This window comes from Ovis canadensis, chromosome 22, assembly GCF_042477335.2.
Source record: "Ovis canadensis isolate MfBH-ARS-UI-01 breed Bighorn chromosome 22, ARS-UI_OviCan_v2, whole genome shotgun sequence".
Lineage (NCBI taxonomy): Eukaryota > Metazoa > Chordata > Mammalia > Artiodactyla > Bovidae > Ovis > Ovis canadensis.
Window position 1 is genome coordinate 30,776,343 of NC_091266.1, and position 20,732 is coordinate 30,797,074.

At 42.1% G+C, this 20,732-nt stretch overlaps 1 protein-coding gene across 3 annotated transcripts in view; it reads left to right on the top strand.

Annotated features, from left to right (window-relative positions):
• The window catches only part of PLCE1 (phospholipase C epsilon 1), a 369,052-nt gene that overhangs the window by 108,144 nt on the left and 240,176 nt on the right, over positions 1-20,732 (top strand). The window contains exon 1 of one of the 3 annotated variants that reach the window (XM_069568062.1): positions 18,335-18,570. The exons of the other annotated variants lie outside the window; for them this stretch is intronic. Within the exon in view, the coding sequence (XP_069424163.1) occupies positions 18,520-18,570 (51 nt within the window). The 5' untranslated portion in view covers positions 18,335-18,519. Of the gene's footprint in view, positions 1-18,334; positions 18,571-20,732 lie in introns of those variants that run through there. 3 annotated transcript variants of the gene reach the window in all.

A 20,732-nucleotide genomic window follows, 5' to 3' on the forward strand; every position in this document is an offset into this window, starting at 1 on the left:
AGCCATCTGGGAAGCTTGTATTTCTTTATTATTTGGCTGTTATTATCATTATTATTTGGATTTAAATTTTAATTTGAATGTTCTTCGGTGAGGCCCATTGTCCCTACCTTTTACCTGCCCTGTTTCTACAATTCGGCCTGTGTTACCCATGTTATTTGTTTGCTTGCCTCCGGTAGGTATTTGAGCTGGTGATGAGCACAGACCAAAGCTTGGAAACTACTCAAAATGTTTTCCTTTATTTTTTTATTCCCCTACAAATAAATCACTCTCTCAAGCATCACTGGTGATGTTTGTAGAGTTATTATTATTATGTTTAATTCCTAGAACTACAGTAAGAGTTTTCTGTTCTCATTTTTGTATGTCACAATGTGGGTTAAGTGGATGTCCCCAGATGCCATCTGGTGGCCCTTTCTCTGACCTCTCCATGCAGAAGCAGGCTTACTACATCACCTTCACCTCAGCAAAGACTCAGACCCCTCCCCAAGCACCTCTGACTGCAAAGGTTCCTTTGCCAGGCAGGACCAGGAATTCTTTTTGTTTCCCTCCCCACCCAGGGGTACCCAGCTCTCTGGCTGCTATCTTCATCCTTCCACAGCCAACTTCCCACTCCAAACTTTGGGCATTTTCTTGGTGTGTAAACTCTCCCCTTTCTCCCCCTACTACTCATCTCAAGCAGCTCATCACAGTTATTTATTTAGAGAAAGACAGACTGCCACAGGCAGTGCCTCATTTGCCTGCATCTGGAGTCTTGGGACCTTGGCTACGCTATGTTGTCCTAGAAATAGACACTGAGAGCTTATTTGGAGATTCTAGCGGGGGAATGCTGCTACTTGTATACCCTTGACTGAAGAATGGTCCTCCTTCTCATGTGCTTCAACAAAGCACATGACTTCAGGAGTGACATACATGGAGCAGTGAGGGAGGAAGGGGACACCCACTTATCCAGCCAGATCAGCCGAATTAACCCTGGTGATCAATGGAAGACAGATGTTGCGGTTAGACGGCCTCCACACCCTAGTTTGCTCTTAAATGAACATTCTGATAAACACATTTTCCCTTGTCATAACTTATTTTTATAGAGTGGCTTAGGGTGCTCATCAACAACATTTTCTATGGGTGAACATGTTCTGAATTTCTAATAACTCACTTAAAAATTTGTAACTGATATGTCTAAAGTCCTGTGGAACTTATGAGGCCTGAAAATCATCAGGAATAGCTTCACGGGAGGTGCACCTGGAGTTACACCATAAGGGATGTGTAGATTTCAGTTTTGCATTGATCCATTTTCCAGAGCACGGTACTGATTGTTTAAGAATAACGTTTCTAACACCAGGTGGGACATCTGTATGAATAAGTTCTGCTTGCACTGCTGCCGCTGCTTAGTCACTCAGTTGTGTCTGACTCTTTGTGACCCCATGAACTGTAGCCTGTTAGTCTACTTTGTCCGTGGGGATTCTCCAGGCAAGAATACTGGAGTGGGTTGCCCTGCCCTCCTTCAGGGGATCTTCCCAACCCAGAGATTGAACTCAGGTCTCCTGCAGTGCAGGTGGGTTCTTTACCATCTGAGCCACAAGGGAAGCCCAAGAATACTTGGTGTGGTGGGGGGCGGGGAGTGGGTAGCCTATCCCTTCTCCAGTGGATCTTCCCAACCCAGGAATCAAATTGGGGTCTCCCACATTGCAGGTGGATTCTTTACCAGCTGAGGGAAGACCATGAATAAATTCTACTCCTCTCTTATCAAATAAACAAGGGCTTCCCATTTGATGCTGGTGGTAAAGAACCGGTCTGCTGATGCAAAAGACATAACAGGTGTGGCTTCCATCCCTAGGTCAGGAAGATCCCCTGGAGAAGGGCATAGCAACCCACTCCAGTATTCTTGCCTGGAGAATCCCATGGACAGAGGAGCCTGCAGGGCTACAGTCCATGGGGGTTGCAAAGAGTTGGACACGACTGAAGGGACTTTGCATGCATGCACACCTAGACAATACAGGATCTACACCTATTGTTTTCCAGAAGGACAGTAGGATTCCAAGGGCCCGGGCCTCCCTGCATTCCCTTCCTTCCCCTTCTCCTGATGCTAAATTCTTATCTTTCATGAAGCGGCTCAAGAACCATCTTTCCTGTGAGATCTTTCCTGAACCTCTGCGTCCCCCGTCAGTCAGTCTCCCTCTTCCTGCTCTGGGGTGCTTTGTTTTGGCACCATTAGCGGAAGAGCTGGGGACATGTCCGTGGCTCCAGCTGGACCTGGAGCTCTTTGAGGGAAGCCTTGTGCCTCACCTTCCTCTCCCCATCACTCAGCACAGTGTAAGGCCCGGATGCGTCCTCCAGTCTTGTTTGCAGCAACTCATCACTTAAAAGTAGCAGGCTAGGGACTTCCCTGGTGGTCCAGTGGTTAAGACTCCAGGCTTTCACTGCAGGGGGCTCAGGTTCATTCCCTGGTCAGGGAACTAAGATCGCTCATACCAAGCAGCATGGCCAGAAAGCTAAAAAAAAAAGTCTAGTAGAAATTTCATTTGAACGTATTAACATTAATGCTGATTTACCTGAGAAAGCAAAATTGGTGTAAAATTAGGTGACAAATCCGTGAATGTGGATTTCAGGAGTCATTTATCTTGGAGGACTGAGTTGTTGTTGTTGTTTTTACTAACTAAAGGGGTAACATTCTATTTTTCACATTAAAAGTTCCATGGGGTGAAAGCATTGCCTGAGTCTGTCTGACTGTTTCAGGCAGAGTCTATCTTCCTTTGCGTGAAGGGGATGTGTTTGGATCCTGTGGCTGGAACATACACGTCATGAGATGAATACGCGGGCATTTGTGTTAGGACAACAGATGGTATCCTCTTCCCAAGTGAAACGGGAAAGGCAGGGCTTCAAGGGAGGCCTGCACCATGACCCGGGCGAGGGAGTAGTATCCAGAATGTGTCCCGCTATCCAGCGTCCCCTTCTTCTTATCATTCTTTGCCTCAGTTTTGCAGATGGGAAATGGGTGGAAGTCAGTGGAATTCTTGTGTCATAAAAAATAACTAACACTTATTTCCTGTGAGTCAGGTAGTGTGTTGAATACATGAGCTCCTTTAATCTAAGATGAGGGCCCTATGAGATGATAACATTAGGAATCCTGCTTCACAGGAAAGGAAACAGCAGCTTAAACAGGTTAAGTGACCGGTTGACCGCAAGTAAATGAAAGAATCTGTGACTCAAATCCAAATCTCTATGACCATAGATGGAGAAGGAAATGGCAACTTACTCCATTATTCTTGCCTGGAGAATCCCATGGACAGGGGAGCCTGGCCAGCTATAGTCCATGGGGTTGCGAGTGTCGGACATGATTTAGCGATTAAACCACCACAACCACAGAGCTTGTCCTTTTACCTCTGCCCTGCGTGCACGCGTCCTCAGTCATGTCCAGTTCTTTGAACCCCATGGACTGTAGCCCACCAAACTCCTCTGTCCATGGAATTCTCCAGGCAAAACTACTAGAGTGGGTTGCCATTTCCTTCTCCAGGGGATCTTCCTAACCCAGGGATTAAACTCACATCTCCTGCACTGGCAAGCATGTTCTTTATCACTGAACCACTTGGGAAGCCTCTGTGCTAAGCTGACTTTATGGGAGCTCTGGAGAGCCTGATAAAAAGGCCAAATAGATAGAAGGGGTCAGAGATATTCTTATTAGAGTGGGTGTTCAGTAAAAAGGTAATGAAAATAACGTTAAGTATTTTCTTGAGAGAGCTCTCAGTCCAGAGTGAAGACAGATGCTATAAAGCTGCACAGTGGTTTATTTAATCAATAACTTGATCTTTTGCATCCAGTTAAGCTTATATGACTGTTAGGTGATTTCTAAGAGCTGCAAGACTTGCATTGCCATAGGAGTTCGGAGGATAAAGGTCTTTATTAGGGCTGGAAGGGGGCAGTGTGAATGGTTTGAGAGTGGCGCTGCCTTTTCTGAATTGTGCATTGTTGTCTTTTTTCCTACCAGTAGGTGGAAATAGAACTGAATCTTTCAGCTGAGTCCTAGCAGGATTCCTTTCATTTCTGCCTCAAAAGAACAACAACCCAAAAAGGCCCTCAGGAGAAGTGTGAAGCATGCAGTTAGAAGATTGCTCTTCTGCAGTCGGACTGGAATATTTCCAGTCTGATGGTCAGATAATGGTTTTATCCTCTTACAAGGCCAAGGTGCTCGAAGGAGGCGCTGGCAACCCTGGCTCTCCTGTGAACCTTGCTGGACACCCACTTTGAGTGGGTGTTTTTTTTTTTTTTTCCTTTCCCGACTACGTGTCCTTTTCTAAGACTTTTATCTCCAGTTTTAAAACCTTTATACTTACTGTGAAATTGTGTATGATGGTATTTTTTTCTGGAACTATATTTCTGAAATCAAAATTTACCCAAATTAAAGCAGTCCATAGTGGATAAAGTAGGTGAGGAAAGTCTCCCTTGCCCTCCCCACCTTCACCTGCATTCACCAACAGATACATGTATCTCCATTTAAATAAAAGGGGGATCATATAACATGTGTTACACTGCATCTTGCTCTTGCCACGTATTGATGTTTTGGGGTTGCCCGCATTGGAGAAGGAAATGGCAACCCACTCCAGTGTTCTTGCCTGGAGAATCTCAGGGACGGGGGAGCCTGGCGGGCTGCCGTCTATGGGGTCGCACAGAGTCGGACACGACTGAAGCGACTTAGCAGCAGCAGCAGTATATGTGACTGTCTCTAGAATGGTTCTCCCCTGGGGCCAATTTTGCCCCCCAGCAGACACCTGGCAATGACTGGAAGCATCTTTGGTTGTCAGAACTGGGGTGGATAGTGGTGCTACTGGCATCTAATGGGTAGAGGACAGGGAAGCTGCTAGACATCTCCAGTGCACAGGACAAGCCCCCACTACAGAGAATAATCTGGTCCCAAAGTCAGTAGTGCTGAGGTTGAGAAACCCTTTTCCAGAGAACCTCATTCTTTGTAATGGGTACATAGTATTCACAGTCTCGAGTTCTGTCCTGTATTAATCCATCTTCCTACTAGCAGTCTTTTTTTTTTTTTTTTTTTGAGGTAGAGTTGATATACAACAACATTGTATAAGTTTCAAGGGGACAACATAGTGGTTCACAATTTTTAAGTTATACTCCATTTACAGTTATAAAATATTGGCTGTATTCCCTGTGTTGTCTAATAAATCTTTGTAGCTTATCTATTTTACACATAGTAGTTTGTACCTCATATTCCCCTGCCCCTACCTTGCCCCTCCCCACTTCCCTCTTTCCACTGGCAGCCACTAGTTTGTTCTCTGTGAGTCCGTTTCTTTTTTGTCACATTCAATAGTTAGTTTTATTTTTTTAGATTCCACATAAAAGTGGTAACATACAGTTTTCATCTTTCTCTGACTTATTTCACTAAGCATAATATCCTCCAGGTGCCATCCACATTGCTGCGAATGAAGCAAGATTTCTTTCCTCTTTATGGCTGCGTGGTATTCCATTGTATATATAACACACCTCTATCCATTCACCTGTTGAAGGACACTTAGGTTGCTCCCATACCTACTAGAAATCATTTAAAGCTGTGTCTAACCCTTTGCTATTAAAAGCAATGTTGCAACAGTCATTGTTTGACATATTTATGCACTGTGAGATTTTATTTCTATCAGATAAGGACAAAGAAGTAAAATGTCTGAATATAGGGACTTTATTTTAAAAGTAAAAGACCTACAGACTGAAAGTATTTTGTTTTAATTACACAGCAAGTTTATTTAATGGCAAAACCTAATATGAACTGGCATGCGGGCTAGTTACAATCTTTATTCCATATACTGTGTTTAGACAATTTGTAATTATGGAATGCTGCCTTAGTCTCTGCTGAGGATGTTACATAATATATGGCATAAGTACCTCTTTCATTTTTTAAAATTTTTATTTAAATTTAAATTTTTTTTACTGAAATATAGTTGATTTATAATGTTGTATTAGTTTCAAGTATATAGCAAACACTGGAGTGTGTTGCCATGCCCTCCTCCAGGGTATCTTTCCAACCCAGGACTCAAACCCGCATCTCTGATGTCTCCTGCATTGGCAGGTGGGTTCTTTAACACTATTGCCACCAGGGAAGCCCATCAAGTATATACATATGTGTATATATGTGTGTGTATATATATACTTTTTTTACATTGTCTTCCATTATAGGTTATTATAAGATGTCATTGGTTTTTTTAATCTGAAAAAAATTGAATCTCAATGCTCTCTTACCTCTTTGATGCTGCAGTGATGCACCACAGTTAGTTCCTATAATATTCTTGTGTTGCCACAAGCAGACAGCAGTAACTGATGATTTTGTATTCTGCATCTAAACTGGCCCCCCCAAAAGTGATTTTGGTTCTATAAAGAAAAGCTGTATGTGTTCAGTTTATAATTCTTGCCAGTGTCTCATGGTTTTCCATGCAAATTAACTTATCAGAAAACATCAAGCAAGACCCTGAGAAGTACTTGTTGCCTTGATAGTTATGAAACCCATAAAAAATATTAGCAACAATTGAATGCTTACTGTGCTTCATGACTAATCAACATTACCAAGTCGGACTTTTACAATAATACCACAAAGAGGTGGGCTTTTTAGCTTCCTTTATACTTACAGGAGAATCCCATGAACAGAGTAGCCTGGTGGGCTACAGCCTGTGGGGTTGCAAAGAGTCGGACATGACTGAGCGACCTAACACGCACTTAAGGGAACAGGTTTCAAGAGTTGAGATCTTGGGTAAAGTAACTTATCTGGGGAGAAGCAGAACCCAAGCTTGCAGGGCAATGTGCTATATCCTTCACCATTGTTATTCCAGTTCACTTTCCCTCATGAGGACAGAGTTTTAATAGTTTTACATCAGTGGTCATTAAAATTTTTTTGAGAAAAAGTTAGTCACAAGTTGCTCTTTCTCTCAAGGGGCTGCACTTGGATTTGAGGGCAAATAGGCAAATATTGCTCAAGTCAAGTGAATATTTTCATCACAATGTTAAGAGAAAGTCATTGGAACAAATCTGAGGTCACACGCTCTCCCACCAATGAACTCTAGCGCTGAGCGTTGTTTGAAATGAGAAAATGTTAATGTCCTCCCTGGAGCCTGTATTTGATATAATATTAGGGGAAAGCTTTCAGTTATATTTATTTCTCTTGGTGTAATCCCAAAAAGATGTCAGTTTCCATTATGAAAATTGCAGGTGTAAAAAATATTATCTTCTGTTTGCTACAGCAGAGCCAGGCCAAGAACCCTTTGGAGAAATTTGTGCCCCAAGCCAACTGGAATTTCTGATGCCTAAATTTTTTGTGTGTGACCAGCCTAGGCTGAAGTGGTGTCCAAGAAGGATGCTCCTAGGTTAGTTTTTTAGCTGCCATTGACATAATCCACTTTGCTACCTCCTGGCTCTGAGAGTTCCTCCAAAACTTAGAATGCAAGGAGCCTTCCCACTCCTCAGCAGATTCCCATTTCTTAATGTTTTTTTTTTTTCCCCCACTGTGTCCTCTTTAGCTCAATCTCCTGTTTTATTAAAGTTTCAAGTTTATCATTGATTTTACTACAATGAAAGGGAATAATCTGACCTGCACAGTTTTTATCGTTGCTTTTAAATGTCTTTAGCTTTTTACTCATGGTCTTTCACCCTGGGTGAATTTTTTGTGGTTCCTTGGACTTTGAGGAAGACATAGGTACATTCCTCTTGGCCATGACGGCAGTGCCCTTCCTCACAAGCACAGAACCTTTCATGGAGGCTTCTGTAGATTATATACTAATACCTCACAGGCCTGGGCTCCTTTCTGCCTCAGGGCCTTTGCACATGCTGGTTCCTCTGCCTGGGGCATGCTCTTCTACCTACTACATCTTGGTACCCGGTGGTTGATTTCAGTTCATATCCTCAGGGAAGCCTTCCCCCAAACACACCCGTTCCCCTGCGCATATCAGCCATTGGTTTATTTCAGAAATCTGTCTCTACCACTGGACGTGGTCTTGGGCCAGAGACCACATATTTCAGTGCGGTAAGTATTTGTGCAGGGAGTGGGCAAACGAGGGCCGTACTTATTCTGGATTTCAAGAGAAATAGCTCCTCTGCTTTTAAACTTTATTTCTGGACCAGTGTTTTTCCTAAATGTACATCTTTTTTCGCATCACTCTTCTGCCTTTTCACTGTGCTGATCTACAGGCCTTCACCCTGGGCCTCTGCAGGGCATCCTGGTTCCCACTCTGGGCCCAGCCAGCCCTCTCAAAAGCTGACTCAAATAGATGCTTTTATTTGCTGTTGTTCCTTCTCAATATCAATAAGGTTGTCTTAGATATGGTTTATTTGCTTGTGTTTATTTACATTTCAAGCACACAGAAAAGCACAGAGAGGCTGATGGCAAAAGGCCATGTACCCATTGCCCAGTGTTGCAAATGTCAGCATTTGTAGTGTTTGCCTCCATGTTTTTTAAAAGAAACAAAATGTTACAGAGACCATTATAGACCCTATTCCCCGCCCTCTCCTCCTTCCTCAGAGGCAACACCGTGTGCACAGTTGTCAGTCCAGTCATCTGAAAATCTGTGAGTGAACTAATAGACAACTTGACATTTTGGCTAGCCTTATGAATGGTAAATATGATCTTACTCTTGTGTTCATTAATATTTCCCTGATTATGAGTAAGGTTGAACATTTTTCGTATTTACCGCTGCTGCTGCTGCTAAGTCACTTCAGTCGTGTCTGACTCTGTGCAACCCCACAGATGGCAGCCCACCAGGCTCCCCCGTCCCTGCGATTCTCCAGGCAAGAATACTGGAGTGGGTTGCCATTTCTTTCTCCAATGCGTGAAACTGAAAAGTGAAGTTGCTCAGTCGTGTCCAACTCTTAGTGACCTCATGGACTGCAGCCCACCAGGCTCCTCTGTCCATGGGATTTTCCAGGAAAGAGTGCCGGAGCGGGGACAACTTGACATTTTGGCTAGCCTTATGAATGGTAAATATTATCTTACTCTTGTGTTCATTAATATTTCCCTGATTATGGGTAAGGTTGAACATTTTTCATATTTACTAGCTGTATCTAAGAACAGTTTGTAGTTTCTTCCATTTATCTGTTTGGTTGTTTTATCTTTTTCCTGTCGGTTTGTAAGTTTTCTTGGGTAGTTAGATTATTCCTTTGCCAATTATTATATATGTTACACTTACCTTCTTCTAGCCCATAACTTGTCTTTTATCTTTGTTTACATTATCATGCATTTTATAGAAATTTTAGATTTTAATATGATTCAACTAACATTTCCTGTATGTTTTCTACTTTTTTAAAATTAAGAAGCCATTTTCTAGTCTGTGATTGTAAAGGCATTCTCCTCAAAATGTTTTTAATGCTTTGCTTCTCACAATTGGAGCTTTCATCCATCTGGATTTTACTGTTGTTGTAATTAGATAGAAATGTAATTTATTTATTTTTAACAAGCCTTCACATGCAGTTGGGTATACTTCTTCTGGGAGGGGGGAGAAGGGAAGATTTATTACTGGTAGCAAGTAAGGAGAACACTGGGGAATCTTTCCTAAAATAGTGTCTCTTATAATGGCCCATTTCTTCCTTTGCCATTTTTATTCTTCTTATTTACTTTTCTTGTCTCATTACACTGCCTAGTACTTCTAGTCCGTTATTAAAGGGATGTGTCATTAGCCCTATGCTAAATCTCATTTAATTTGACTATACAAGTAGTCATTAATGTAGGTGTTATCTCATCTGTGTAGATGAAGGAATTGGAGCGGACAAGTAACCTTTCCAGAATCACACAGCTAGTAAGTAAATAATAGAGTCAGAGTTGAGACCTAGGTTTGAGCAACTACAAAGTTGAACTACTTGTACTACCTTTTGCTCACAAATGACTTAGGAAAAAGATAGTCCCTTTTACCTTCCCTGCTCTTGCCCTGAACCTCTATGTCCAATGAGGAAAGAACATTTTATTGAAGTGATGCCAGAAAAGCACTTCTTGTGTGTCTGAACAAAACCAATAGACTTTGTTTAGTTTAGACCTGCCAAAAGCATATTACAGAACCATATATGTATGAAACAGTTCTTATTCCAGATGGTATAAACATTCACTCAGGTAATAAAATCACATCTTGGTGGAACTTCAGAAATGAGAAGTAGATCTACATGGTAAGTTAACATTTTCAGGAATATTGTCAAGTAACTCAAGTTTCCTTCCTCCCTTCCTTCCTAGCTTCCATCCATGAAAGATCTGAGGCAACTTAGAAAGATCTACCCAAAACAAGGTAAAATTAAAAGATAAGGAAATCAGAGCCAAGAGAAGATAGATACAGAAAAATAAAAATGAATTCTAGCCTTAGTGTTATTTGCTGGAGTGTGGCCACAACACAGCCCAAAGCTTCCTAGCAACTAAAATAAAGAAAACCTATCCAGCGACACAATTCACAGGGGGCATGGGATCAAAATAGAATCATTGCTAAAGGGATACACAGTTTTTCCTAATTCAGAGAGAGAGGAGCCTCTGTCATGACCTTCATATAGGGGCCCTGTGTGGTGTTGTGAGCAGTGCTTACCAGCATCTTCTTGGTAATGAGAAAGTGCGCCTCACTTGGACCTGGTTCCCATACTTGACCCTGAGCCATTAGGGCTCAGGGACTATATTTTACTCTACATTACATAACAGAGTCCAGACCCTGCCTGTTATATAGTAGGTGCTCATAAAATATTTTTTCATTGAGCGAATATTATTTGTTCAGTTCAGTTCAGTCGCTCAGTCGTGTCTAACTCTTTGTGACCCCATGGACTGCAGCATGCGAGGCCTCCCTGTCCATCAACAACTCCCAGAGTTACTCAAACTCATGTCCATTGAATCAGTGATGCCATCCAACCATCTCATCCTCTGTCATCCCCTTCTCCTCCAGCCTTCAATCTTTCCCAGCATCAGGGTCTTTTCCAATGAGTCTTCGCATCAGGTGGCCAAAGTATTAGAGTTTCAGCTTCAGCATCAGTCCTTCCAGTGAATATTCAGGACTGATTTCCTTCAGAATGGACTGGTTGGATCTCCTTGCAGTCCAAGGGACTCCAAGAGTCTTCTCCAACACCACAGTTTAAAAGCATCAATTCTTTGGCACTCAGCCTTCCTTATGGTCCAACTCTAACATTCATACATAACTACTGGAAAAACCATAGCTTTGACTAGACAGACCTTTGTGGGCAAAATATTGTCTCTGCTTTTTAATAGGCTGTCTAGGTTGGTCATAGCTATTCTTCCAAGGAGCAAGCGTCTTTTAATTTCATGGATGCAGTCACCATCGGCAGTGATTTTGGAGCCCAAGAAAATAAACTCTCTCAGTGTTTCCATTGTTTCCCCATCTATTTGCCATGAAGTGATGGGACCAGATGCCGTGATCTTAGTTTTCTGAATGTTGAGTTTTAAGCCAACTTTTTCATTCTCCTCTTTCACTTTCATCAAGAGGCTCTTTAGTTCTTCTTTGCTTTCTGCCATAAGGGTGGTGTCATCTACATATCTGAGGTTATTGATTTTTCTCCTAGCAGTCTTGATTCCAGCTTGTGCTTCATCCAGTCCAGCATTTTGCATGATGTACTCTGCATATAAGTTAAATAAGCAGGGTGACAATATACATACTCCTTTCTCAATTTGGAACCAGTCTGTTGTTCCATGTCCACTTCTAAATATTGCTTCTTAACCTGCATACATATTTCTTAGGAGGCAGTTTGGGTGGTCTGATATTCCCATCACTTTAAGAATTTTCCACAGTTTGTTGTGATCCATACAGTCAAAGGCTTTGGCATAGTCAATAAAGCAAAAATAGATGTTTTTCTGAAACTCTCTTGCTTTTTTGACAGCGGATGTTGGCAATTTGATCTCTGACTCCTCTGCCTTTTCTAAATCCAGCTTGAACATCTGGAAGTTCATGGTTCATGTACTGTTGAAGCCTGGCTTGGAGAATTTTTCAGCATTACTTTGCTAGTGTGTGAGATGAGTGCAATCGTGTGGTAGTTTGAGCATTCTTTGGCATTGCCTTTCTTTGGGATTGGAATGAAAACTGGAATATTATTTGTAATATCAATAAAAGCAAATAGCTCAATTCAAAAATCAGTTGTATTTCTTTACACTAGCAATGAACAGTTCCAAAATGAAGTTAAGAAGAACTTGATGTTCTTAAAGAGAAATTAAGAACAATTCCACTTACAGTATCATCCAAAAGAATAAAATACTTAGGAATAAATTTAACGAAAGAGGTGCAAGACTTAGACACTGAAAACTGCAGAAAATCATTGAAAAGCCAAGGGCAAAATGTTGGAGAAAATTTATAAAAAGCAATTTTATGAGAAGTAAAAATATTTATATTTTAGGTATGTAGCTTTCTGATGATTTGATTTGATCAGAGACTATAATTTAAAATTTTAAGAGGAATAGGTGAGCCGAACATACTTTTGGTGATTTTTCATTATTACTTTCTGCATCCAAGCTCCTAGTAAGAAGGAATAGCAGAGAACTGGAGTTTACTTCTTGTTCAAGATCTGAAAGTAAATGTGATATATTTTCAATAAAAGATGCTGGTAAGAACTTTGATATCATTTAATTGCTGAGTCATGTCTGACTTTTTGTGACCCCATGGACTGTAGCCTGCCAGCCTCCTCTGTCCATGGGATTTCCTAGGCAAGAATACTGGAGTCGCATTCCCTCCTCCAGGGGATCTTCCCAACCCAGGGATCGAACCCATGTCTCCTGAATTGGCAGGCAGATTCTTTACCACCAAGCCATCAGGGAAGCCCACTAAGAACATAGATGAACTCATAATACATATATGGTACCATCATTGTTTTGTAAATTGGAAAAGTTTGTATTAGGTAAAATGAAATCAGGATGTACAAAGAAAGTGGGAAACTGCCTTAAATGTTTAGCATCTAATTTATATTGAGGACATTTATATTACTAATTTCAATTAGTAATCTGTGTGTATATGTGTATATATATATGTATGTATATATATATATATGTGTGTCTTAAAACACATGTCTTCTGTCATTAGTAATTATCACTGAGCCCATAATGTGTACCTGGCACTTTTGTAAACAACTTTCTTGACATTATCTCATGTAATGCCCATGACTCTATAAAGGAGACTCCACTGTAATGTCTCCTGTTATAGGAGGGGAAACGAAGATCTAGAGAGGTTAGGCCACTTGCCTGGGTCGCACAAAAGCATGTGACAGTCCTGGTAACCACACCATAACCTGTGCCCCTAGCCACCCTGCCATATTGCCCCCCTTATTTCTCGCTCAATGATAGCAAACACCAGTTTCCTATGGTTGGCTGGAAGTGAATGTCCATTTCAGGTATAGCCTGTGGATGCACCCTGGGGATCTTGTTTTGCTGTTGTCCTCAGGATGCTACAATTAAAGAATTGTCCTGATTTTAAGACCATCTTTCCGGAGAGTCTCTTGGAATTTTAGGATACCAACTACAGTTTATATGACATTTGCCAAGTTTGGGGCTCAGAAATTTCATTGCACATTGTAAAGTAATTATACTCCAATAAAAAATTAAAAATAAAAGAAAAAAGAAATTTCATTGCTCAAACGGAGGCCTGGACATAAACATGATTGCCAAACTTTGTTCCTGCCTCACAAAGATTCTCCTCCTATAAAAGTAACAGAGTTTATAGATAAGACCTTGGGCTCTAGTCAACATGATCAGTTCATGTTCTGTTTCAACAGTAGAACCTTCCACATGGTGTTGCTGAAAGTAAGGTTGTCACTTAGGGCACTTAGCACACTATGGGGGCACTTAGAAAGCTTTTAAGAATGGTAGCTGCGAAAACACACAGCCTTTTAAGAGGGCTTCGGTGTGACGAGTGCATCTTAGCAACCAGCAGATCCAGCCTGCCGTTAGAGCCGAGAACAGCTCTGGACTGCAGACTCCTAAGGCCACCTGGAAACTGGCCAGCCCGGACTTTGAAAATTTAAACATTTTCAAATTTATTTTTAACTAAACTTAAAGAAAAGGGATTCCCACAGTGTGAAGGAGGCTGCTGCAGCTTTGCCATTTCCCACAGGGAAAGGGACCCAGGGAGACTTCTTTTCGTTGGTGGAAGAAATAAAGGGGAGGGTGAGAGTTCAAGGTCAGGAAGAAGCCATGGACTGGGAGCTTGAATCTGTGTTCTCAGCCAGCTGTCCCTGGAGCGCCTCAGCTGCTCTTTCTATGATAAAAGCACGGGGCTGTACTGCAGGCCCTTCCAGTGTTGACATTCTGTGAAACCACAAACGCCTCTTTGGAACTACAATTTAGTGGGAGCCCTCAGCTTTTATGGTGGGCCCTTATAAGTTGGGGCCCTTGGAAAGATGTCTTTGTGTCGTTCACTCAGTTCCGGGGAAGGCACTGTTCTTTTGTTACCCAGTGCCCTATATCCCCGCTTGTAAATTCCTCTGGAAATTTGGAGCCAGAAAAAAGGTTGTCTCTCGGCTCAAACTCTTACATTTTTTTCTGATTGGATGACATCCGCGATACCCCCTCAGTGTGTTTCCCTTATTGTTTGGTTTGCCGAGATGCTCAGAGCTAAAGGCAGTGGTTAGCAACAGCGGCTTCCCTCAGACAACTCAGGCCTCTGAATCCGTCTTAGAACTGAGTTGTTTAATTTTATTTACTTTAAAAAACACACCAAATCCTTTTGTGGCATCAAACAGGGCATAAAACATTAGTGTAGGGTGACACAGGAAATAGATGCTTTAGAAGTACATGGTGACTTTCCCCAGCTCCAGCTGCGTCCATCAGCTGCTTCCTTCCCCACTCCCAGCAAGTCGGAAACAACGACAGCAACTGATGTGTAATAGGAAAGAAAAAAGATGAAAAAAGTGAGCCACTGAAAGATTAGATATCCAGGCGAGGTCTTGCCATCCCTTTCCTTCACTAGTGATGGAGAGTCAGGCCAAGGGGTCACATTAGACCCAAAGAATCCCTCTGGCCCTGAGAGTTCCAGTGGCCTAGAGGCCTTGGCTTGTTTATGTGGATAATTAGTAAGCCAATTACAGACAACAGAATGGGAGAATTGAAGACTGGGGAAACCTCTTTCATTTCCAACTTCCCTGAGGTCTATTCCAAACTCCAATTTTTCTTGTTTATTTGATGAACTCCATGGAGTCTCAGAGATGTCAACCCACTTTTTGGAGTGTGTATGGAGTTGGGCTGTGGTTGGGGAACGGTTCCTTGGACGTTCCAGCTTCCCCCAGACTTAGATCTGGTAGGAGGCCAGCATGGCTGTTGGACACAGAGGTTCACTGCCTCCCCTAACGGGGTGGTGGATGCCTTCCCCGGCGTTGCCAGACTTCCAGAGTGAGCACTCAGTCAGGCCGTGTGGCCACAGGCCCTGAGCAGGTCCCGCAGCGTGGCCTCTTTAGTACCTGCTTCTCACTCCTCTTCACACTGAATGCAGGGAAGGCTATGGGTAGGGGCAGGATGGGAAACTGGGGCTTCCTTGGTGACTCAGCTGGTAAAGAATCTGCCTGCAAATCCAGTGACTGGGGTTTGATCCCTGGGTTGGGAAGATCCCCTGGAGTAGGAAATGGCAACCCCACTCCCGTATTCTTGCCTGGAGAATCCCATGGACAAAGGAGCCTGGAGGAATACAGTCCATGCGGTTGCAAGAGTTGAGTGACTAAATCACCACAGTCAGAGCCAGGCTCACCATCCAGGACCTGGCATGGTAGACAGACTAGGTGAGAACAGTCTTAGTTTGGCCATTGAGCTCAGTTTGGGAATGTGTCCACAGTCAGTATGTGGATGTCTAAGTGTGACCAAATAATAAGACAGTTTTTAGAAATAAATAATCCAGACTTTGTACATTCAAATGTATCTCTCGTTGAGTCAGTCAACAAACTTGGTTGCACCTCCCCCCGTACCAAGTGCTCTGTCAGATACCGGGACACTGCACAGGCAAGCTCTTCTGGGCTGCTGGTGGGGATCAAGCGATTCTGCAGGCCACGCCTCTGCTGTGGTCACGTTCTCTGCTCCGGAAGCCTTGTCTTCTGGAACCGCTTTGGGCAGCTCTGCCTTTAATCTGGAGATGGTATCATTGTTCAAAACATTTTTGGAACTCCCCTTTAGGAACTGCCTTCCGAGCTAGTTGAGGCCACACAGGAAAATCCATCTCACTATTTTATAGCCACACCTAGCTTGTGACCAAAAATGGTATTACCCAGCTTGATGACCCACTTATTCCCCAGACTTGGCTCTGATTGACTTGCCTGTGAGCCAAAATTGCATCCACCCTCTAAGGGTGGATATTTACCACCACTGAACATATTAGCAGTAATTTGGGGGATTTTGAAATAACATCTCACTTGCCCCAAACTCCTGTGGTCCTGTGCCTCAGTTGTAATACTTAGCCCAGTCACCCTCGCGGTGGAAAAACCTTCTTCTGCCTCTATTTCCCCCATCAGGCTGGGAGCCTTTGGAGGACAGGACCATATGTCTATAACCTCTTCAGTGTCCAGCATGAGTTTTGATGTTCAAAAATGTTTATTTATTAAAATGCATCATACAAGTTCTGACGGAAGTTTCCAAAAAAGTGTTCCAGAATTGCTGCAAGTGATAAAGAGTGTTGTTGGATCAAAGGGCAGTGTAGTGTACATGGAATACATAGGCTCTGGGATCTATCAGGCCTGATTCCAATCCCTACTTGTCCCCTTTACCAGCAGTGTGGCTGGCCCTACACAAATTCATTCCCTCTGACCCTCTATTTCTGCAGCTGTATGATACTGCCTTCTAGGGGCTTATATCAGGACAAGTAAGAATGTTCATGTAACGCTGTAAGCATAATGCCTCTTGTGTAGCACACTAATTCAATCAATGAGAGTGGGTCTTTTACTATTATTATTGTTGCTGTATCATTGTTGTGTTGGAGTGAATTCTCATTTGGATGCATGAATTCTGATTTTTAAAAAAATAAAACCTCACCTAGCACTCCCATCCTTTAAAATCATATGTCATAGAGACTTCATGCTGAAATGTAGTTGCTAGAACCCAACTAAGTCCAAGCTCCTCATTTTTCAGAGCTCAGAAAGGGAAGTGGGTTGACTGAGGTCACACTGGTTCATGGCAGAACTGGATTAGGCCAGAGATGCTTTTATGTGACACTTGATTCTTACCGCTACATTTGGAGGTTTTCCACCTTCCTTCCAAGGGTCTGGCAAGCAGGCTAGGAGCTCTGGGACCTGGCATTCTTGGGCGGCAGCAGCCAAGGATTTGGCTTATGCCTTTGGGGAACTGCAAACACATGCTTGCCATGCTTTTGTGTAGTAACACTTTGTCACTTCACAGAGCACAGAGCATGCTTGTGATGGTGTGGTTGTGTAGCTGGTGAAACCGGCAGGAGCAGCAGGCTGGTGGTCAAGGAGCACCTGACCTGGTGCCATCACTTAGGTACCAGGTTTGAGCTTCAGCTTCTTCATCTGCAGAATAGGAATGGTAATAGTATCTGCCACATAGTGTTGTTGTGAGGGTTCAATGAGGTTTTCATGTAATGTGCTTAGCACAGTGTGTGGCACATGATAATTACTTTTAAATTTTCACATTATGATCGGTTAAACACATCCGAAATGAAACAGTCTACCTCTGGCATCCCCACCAGTCACAAGCCAATCTCTGATCGGTCTTGAAACCTTACCTGGGCTCTCTCACAAGTGGGCTCTATTGACAAGCCACTTCCCCTCCCCTTTCCCCTTTTCATCCAGCATTGTGCCTCTCAAACCTTCCCATCCCAGCCTGATCAGGGAAGACCATCAGATGCCCAAGTAACCAATAGCAGTTGTCTATCAGGAATAGTGTTGGGAAGCCCTGGGCTTTCTTATTCATCAAAAGTCATGAGACTTCCCTGGAGGTCCAGTGGTTAGCTTCCAACGCAAGAGGCTCAGGTTCAATTCCTGGCCGAGGAACTAAGAGCCCACATGGTGCACACTGTGGCCAAAAAAATAATTTTAAACAAATTTATAGAAAAACAGTGGACTTCTGGCTTAAATAAACAGTGCTTTTCTTGGACGATGCCTTTCCTTTGAAGGCATTTGCACTTGGGAGAGGCTCTGGTCTCCTGCAACATGGCAGGCTTCCACATCCCTGGGTTGATGCCTTCCACTGTTGCCACCTTGATACCAGGTTCTTTGCACACGAATGCACTGGATTCTGTCTGCTCCTTTTTTTTTTTTTTTTTCAACTAAAGCTTTAAGTAACTGAAAAGTTCTGAATTTCTGTTTGGAAAGCATGCTCATTCTCAGTAAGACCAGAACAACCCAAATAATCCTAAATTTACAGAGACTAGATTCATAAAACCCCAGAGTAATTTTTTTTTCCCCCATTTAGAAAAATCGTATTTCATAGCAGTTCTTACAATGCCCTGACTCTGGATGGGGGCCCTCCCTTGATTCTAGATATTACATCATTTCATTTCGGCTAATGTAAACATTCATCACCCCGCATGTAACAGGATTTTTTGTACAGTTTGAGATTGGGCTTCACTCGGTGGATCGTTGCAATGATTCATGGTTTCAGAAGGAAGTGCAGCAGGAAGAAGCTTTGCGGGAATGGAAGAGGTGAGGCAGCTCCATGTGAGATTCTGCAAAAGGATTAAGATTTGGCACCGGGCTTGGTTTCTGTGCAGCCTCTTAGGCAGAGAGCCTCAGGAGAGGGAAGCAAGCTGTCAGCTGGGGCTTTGCACGCTCTCAGTCTGCCTTGAGGGTTGCTTGGTTCTTCCCTCTCTCTGCAGTGCCCAGTTTTACCTTATTAAAGGATGGATGTGGATGCTGAAGCCTTAAAGAAGACCAGGTAAGGGCTCCTGTTGTCCAGGAAGTCCCCTGACGTTCTTAATGCATGAAATCTGGGGACTGTTCCTTTTCTCACACCGATGTGCAGTGTTAGCCAAAACACAATTCCTCTGAGACATTTCACAAAGAGGATCAGGGAAGTTTCTTCCCTAGTTAAAGACGTTTCTAAAATGTTTTAGCCCAAAATACTGAACAGTTAGAGATGCAAATTTCTCTTCCTTTGAAGACATAGCTTTAAGATGATCGCTGTGCATTTTAATCTACAAGATTTGGAAAGGAATCCTGGGGGTGTATTAGATATTTGTTTTGCTTCCTTTTATAATGACCTGTGGTGTGTTAATGTCTGTATCAACATCTAGTTTAATGAAAACTTCTGATTCAGGATAGTCTTCAGAGTGCTAGCTTTTGAATAAGTTGATCTTCCTTTTGCAGATTTGATTTTCTTTTTAGTCTTTTGGCTTTTGTGAATATGATTGTGGTAAGGAATAGGCTTAGTATAACTAATTTTAAAGTATACTTAAGAGTTCAGTTCAGTCATGTTTGATAGCATCCCTGATTGAAATGAGCTACATGTTTTTTAATGCTTTAAATATACCTTATTGAAAATGTTTTTCCGTGTCAGTGTCCATAGTTTATCTGTGTGGTTAAGCTATTTATTCACCAACATTGAGAACATGTTGGACCTTTGATAAGATTAGTTCAAGAAATAACCGAAAGAGTAGTTTCCTGCTCAGCACCAATTCAATTCCAAATTCTGTTCCTTTTCTTTAAAAAAAAAAAAAAAATCTGGGGTTAAAAATAACCCAGAATAAAACTTGAAAACTGTTTTGTTTCTCTGTATTTGGCTAACTTCATTGCAAAGTACTGTGTTTAAGGAATTCAAGCTATGAAGACTACTCTTGAAATGGCTCACATAACTCTATTTCTGAATTTCTACAACCCCTTTCAAGAGCATATGATGTTTTATGAGTATTATTGGGACTCAAGTTTTCAATTAAGATTTTATGCTTTCTACACCCTTTGTGGATGGATGAAAATAACATGAGAACTCATGTCAATTTCCTGACACAAGCTCACTTTTCTTGCGTCCAAAGTAGTGTAGAGTTGTCAAAGTGAGAATAGGGGGCATTTGACACTCCTCTTTATACCATGAGAGTGTGGGCGTCTTCGTAGGAGTGAATGCCTGGTGCTTGTTGTGGCAGAAAGATAGACACAGGAACTGTTTTTTTAAATTATTTATTTATTTTTTATTGCGGTATAGTTGATTTATAATGTTGTGTTCGTTTCAGGTGTACAGTAAAGTGATTCACTTATATACACTCTTTTTCAAACTATTTTTCCATGTGCGTTGTTACAAAATATTGCCGATAGGAACTCTTGGGCTCTATGATTTATTGAAAATAAAATGTTTGTGTTCAATGTGGAGGACTCTGACCCTGTAGCAGGGAGGTCTCTATACACAACTGTTCCTGCCATTTTTGCTTGAGGAGCCCTTTTAGTTCACGCAGTCCCTGTTTCTTCTTTTGGGAGACAGACTGGCAGGAGAGTAGCATTTTGTATCGCTTTAACCAAACACTGCATCGACTGTGTTTCTCTTAGTGGGATGGCTAATAATAAAGCAGGTTGATGGCTCAATTTGAGAAGGTGTGAGAGCAGCTGTAATCTTTAGGAAAAAAAGAATCATGCCAAGGATTAAACATGCAAACTCTTTAATTGCTTTGTGTTCATTCTCTTCTGGTTATTAGAGAATCTAGGCATGCTATTGTTACAAATACTTTTCATAATTGAGTTAATAAAAAATCATGCTGTATAGTTGGAAATGGTTAACCCTGATATTGTCCTGACTTGACTTATGGTCATATTGCTATCTTCTTAAGGGATAACTTTAGTCCTCTAATAGTTTTAGAAATATTAAACAAAATATATTTTGT